This window comes from Octopus bimaculoides, chromosome 22 (assembly GCF_001194135.2).
Source record: "Octopus bimaculoides isolate UCB-OBI-ISO-001 chromosome 22, ASM119413v2, whole genome shotgun sequence".
Classification (NCBI taxonomy): Eukaryota; Metazoa; Mollusca; class Cephalopoda; order Octopoda; family Octopodidae; genus Octopus; species Octopus bimaculoides.
In genome coordinates, this window is record NC_069002.1 from 4749325 (window position 1) to 4754449 (window position 5125).

The 5125-nt window shown below is 38.5% G+C and overlaps 1 protein-coding gene across 1 annotated transcript in view; it reads left to right on the plus strand.

Moving 5' to 3' along the window:
- The window catches only part of LOC106868677 (fibroblast growth factor receptor 2), a 125406-nt gene that overhangs the window by 80517 nt on the left and 39764 nt on the right, over positions 1–5125 (plus strand). The window contains exon 3 of the mRNA XM_052975639.1: positions 3945–4094. Within this exon, the coding sequence (XP_052831599.1) occupies positions 3945–4094 (150 nt within the window). The remainder of the gene's footprint in view (positions 1–3944; positions 4095–5125) is intronic.

Genomic DNA, 5125 nt, shown 5'->3' on the forward strand with positions numbered 1-5125 from the left:
CTTTTTTTTTTTCATCTCTACATGAGTGTATGTGTGTGTATAAATGTCACACCATTCAACAACTGGCGTTTTAATAGAAAGACGACACCGAAATAGTTCGTGTTTTTATTTCTCTGTAGATTGTGTGCGCGCGCGCGTGTAGAGTTTATCTTTATATGTGTATATATTGATGTGTGTGTGTGTAGGGTTTGTGTAAGTCTGTGTGTATAGTCCTGCCCCCCCCCTTCCTTTACGTACAGTAAAATAAAAAAAATATTGAGCAAATAAATAAATAAATGAAACCAAATAAACTAACATTAAGTCATGTAATAATAATTTCCTCTCAAGTTACTGGGGAGAAGAGGGAGAGAAAGAGAAATGATAATAGAGAGAAGGGGTGAGAGACTATTCGGTAGGTAGAGAGCGTGGGAGAGGTGGTGACAGACAAGAGGAGAAGAGATGGTGGCAGCTTGAGAAGGGTAGAAATGTGGTAGAGAGAGATGGTAGGAGGAAGAGATTGCGTAGACAGGAGAGAGAGTAGTGGTGGGTAGACGGGAGAGACGATGGGTATATAGAAAGGAGGAAGAGACGGTGGTAGATAGAGAGGAGAGGGTTGATGATGTATACAGAGGGAGTAAGAGAGATGATGACAGATAGAAAAGGAGATGGTGCTGGTGGTGACGGTAGTTATAAGATAGAAGAGGAAGATAGGGTAGATAACAGACAGGTAGATAGATAGATGGGGATGGCGAAAGATGATGTATATAACGTTAGGTTTGATGCGTTAGATAAAAGGAAGGATTACGCACACGTGTGCATATGTATACACACACACACACAGGTATATTCATATATATATTACCCATACATGTGCGCGTACACACGTACATCCATGACTGAAAAAACCGTGGGTTTCTTTGATAGTTTCTGCAAGTTTACGTACGTTTTCTTATACCCTTCCTTGTCCTCCTCCCACCTCGCTCTGTCTCTCTCCTGCGCTCTCTTTTTCACCCTCTCTACCCGTATCTGACTGAACCAGACGATATGTGAAACAAGTGGTTTTCATTAACTGCCGCCAGCTTCTCTTAGGTGTAAGGCTCACATTACATCCACCGCTCTTAGTTTACTTATTACCATCACACACACACACACACACACATATGTACACACGGTCATAAATCTACACGTTTACATAGACACTTGCTTACACACACACACACACACACACACACACGCTTCACATTCACACACACGTGAGTCTGATCTCTATATTTGAAGTCTCTAGTTCTGAGTCCAGATCCTGTCAAGATCGACTTAGCCTTTCATAATTTCCAAGATTAATAAAATCTATTATATTTTGCATGTTACCTTAGACTTCGTCTATCAGGACAAGTCATCATTGTCAATCATCTACCCACAGCTCAGGTAGTAGCGGTGTTTGTTTTCTCCCCTAGGTTAACTTCAGTCTAGCAAACTTACAATAAGAAGCATTCTAGTCATGGCCTTCCCTCCATCCCCAATTTTTTTTCTCTCCCTGTTACGAACCTTGGACCACTTTAGACAATAAATATGTGCTTCTTAAGACGACCTAGTGTTTAAATTCATGCCCGTTGCAAAGAGGGTGCACTTGACGGCTCTTCCACCCCCACCCCGCACTATTCAATGGTGCACCCTCAGATTTACAGTGATACCCTGATTTCAAAACTCCACTTTAGCATTATTACAAGTTAATGTCCGCCCAGAATATTGTGAAGCACCCCAAGGCACGAAAATCTGGTAGACGGGCCTGGTTTGATTCGGAGTAGATTGCAACATTCTTCAGACCTCTTCAGAACACTGACACTCCATCAGTTTTAGTGAATGCGTCAGAAATGTAATCTTTTAATTCATTTACTGTTTTGGGATTCTTCTCATAAATCTTGTTCTTTACAACACCCCCAAAAAACAGAAATCCATTGGTGTCGGGTCAGGTGAACATGGTGGCCATTTGATGCTGCCCTGCCTTCCAAACCAACGCTGTGGAAAGGCTTGGTCAAGGTAGTCCCTTACTGTCAACTGAAAAGGGAGCTTGACAGAATTAACTAAATTAGGATAGAATAGTGGTTTCATATTTTTTTTATAATTAAGATCTTAACTGTTAATATATGAATGTGAAAGACATAATTGAATAACTGTAAACTTACATTAGGGCCACCCTATATATATCATCATATATATATATATATATGTATGTATGTATTTGTGTATGCATGTGTCTATACAATCTCAAATGTCTATATTTCTTCCTGTATGCCCATCTCATGTTTTGAAGAATTATATCTGTTCAGCCTGCAAAGATCATTGGGGGTCACTACCAAAATCTGAAAGCCCCTCCCAAGCCACCAACACAGGGGCTACAAGATGATCTTGTGTAGCTGTGAATGGACGATATAGTCAAGCTAAGCTCCACCGAGATATGAACAGCTGGAAGATTGTTAACACCTTGATCGGGGTCAGCCATCAAGGCCAGCTGAAGCTGGGGATGTGTGTGTGTGTGGGAGGGGGTTACGGTTTTATTTATTTATTGTTTTTGGTATCAAAGCCACTAATTTGTGCTACTTGTTTACTCATTTCATCTTCATCATCATCACCACCACCATCATCATTGTCATCATCATCATTGTGATTATCATCACTTGCCCAAGGTGCCACGCAGTGGGACTGAACCTGGAACGATGTGGTTGAGAAGCAAGCTTCTTACCACACAGAAAGCTGCACCAGGCTCCAATCTGCCTGATTAGATTGGAGCCTAGTGCTCACCAGTCCTCAGTCAAACCATCCAACCCATGCCAGCATGGAAAGCAGACATTAAGCGATGATGATGATAATATATATATGTATTATACACACACACCTATATTCTATTACACATAGCAGTCAATATGGCAGTGCTTTAATGTACACAGATACAAGACACACCCCAATTTTATGAGGATGTTTATTTTTTTTAATATTTAAAAAAAAATTAAATAGGAATACGATTTATTTTTAATATCTTTTACACATATATAACCAGGATATGTATATATGTCAGTCAGCCAGCTTCACTTTCTCCCCACTCCATCCATCCCTCTATTTCTCTTTCTGGCTCTGTATCTCTGTAGAAGATATGGGTTTTAAAACAATGATTTTTGTTGGGTTTCTTGAAAGGATTGACTTCTTTTTTTTCGCCCTTTGAATGCAGGATTATTGGTGGTGCCCTTTTGTTACCATATTTCTGTCCACATACACTGCCTTTGTTTCAATTAATTGTTAAAATAATGAAGAATTTAGTTAAAATAACTTTCTCGTTATTAAGCTGGGGTCTGGAACAAATTAGCATAAAATTTTCATGGAAGATAATAATTCAGACCACTTTAAAACAGTAAGTTTATGTCATAGAACCCAGGGTGAGACTACATATTGGGTTATGATATTTGAATAAGATGGGCTTCAAGAGAAAACAGTTGGGATTTACCTCAACTCCCTACATAAGATTTACACACACATACGCATGCAGGAATGAGTGAGTGGACAAAGAAAAGAAAGAGGCACTGAGTACATTTAGTTGGAGTTACATACATTTCTTAATTACACTAATCCCTTGACTATCGTGAATGTTATGTTCCAACGATAGGTGATAATCTGTGAAGTAGAAACAGTACAGTACTCTGTTTCGTTTTTTTTGTAATTTTTATAATTTGTATATATTTATTTTATTATAAATGCAAAACAACTCCAGAGGAATCGACGTAAGCTCAAATAATAAACCACAATATGGCGAGAGATTACTGTAATTTAACTCAGCATAATATGACATAAAGTTTTGTAGCCTTATAGGATGAACACCTCAGACTCACACACACACACACACCATCCAGCTCTCACATTTGTTATGCGTTGTAACTTCATCTGACCATCATCCTTCTCTGTTTCTGTGTTTTCAGCTCCGGAGTTTCAGCGGAGACCAAACCGAGTCGAGGTGGAATATGTCGGGCAGCGAATTCGTCTTCAGTGCCGAGTTAAGGGCAAACCAAGGCCGATGCTGTCATGGTACCGTAATGGAAAAAGGGTTAATGTTAGTCAACCCAGGTATGGTTCACTTTTGTTCTACACACACACACACACTTAGGTTTTGGTGTGTTTGTATTTATTTGATATTGTTTTCATTCTTAGTTGTGTGTGTGTGTGTGTGTGTAAGCATGTTCATTTCCATTAAACAATGATGATATATACGCATATGTTTAGACACACAGCTAGTTATATTTCTATGTATAATGTACCCAAACATACTATGAACACGTGTGTGTGTATGTATATATTTATTTATGTATGTGTGTGTGGATGTTAAAGAAGAATTTTCAGCACCAGATCGTAAGATCCATTTGCATCAAACAGTTCTATAACCAAAGGCCTTTAAAGTTCAAATAAATAAAAGTCCCCGTAATATATTAGGAGCTCAAATATAATCAACTCTACTTTTTGCAACTAAATATGCAACCTTATCATCAACATCCTACAAGCAGGATGTTCCAACAGAAAGACCTTACCAAAGGGTCGGTGCTCTACAGAATGATGTAATATCTCAAAACCCTTTCAACCCATGCCAGCATAGACAAGAGGGATATGAACATAAAAATGATAATGGTGATGGTGGTGGAAGTGGTAGTGATGACGCCAACAAGAACGATATTTTTGCCATTTTTGTGATGTTGCGTATCCTATTTGCCGCCATATAAAAACTCGATTCCCTGAAATATGCATCAAGGACTTATCCAAATGTCATGTACATATGTGTGTGTGTGTGTGTTTGTATCACCACTCACTTCAAAACCCATTGGAAGTCGCTCTTACGAAATATATACTGAGGCAAGTTTAAACCGTGCCATGTCCCCTCTACCCTCACACCTCTGCAAAATATTCTTGTGTAATAAAAGTGTGTCGTTTGTAGGGGATCTGTGTTGTACACCTCAAATAAGGTATGTATGCGTTTGTGTATGTATATATGTGTGTATACATTTCTGTATATGTATGTTTGTGTGTGTATGTATGTGTACATAGTATATATGTATATATTTCTGTATGGTGTGTGTATACATATATATATATATATATATATATATATATA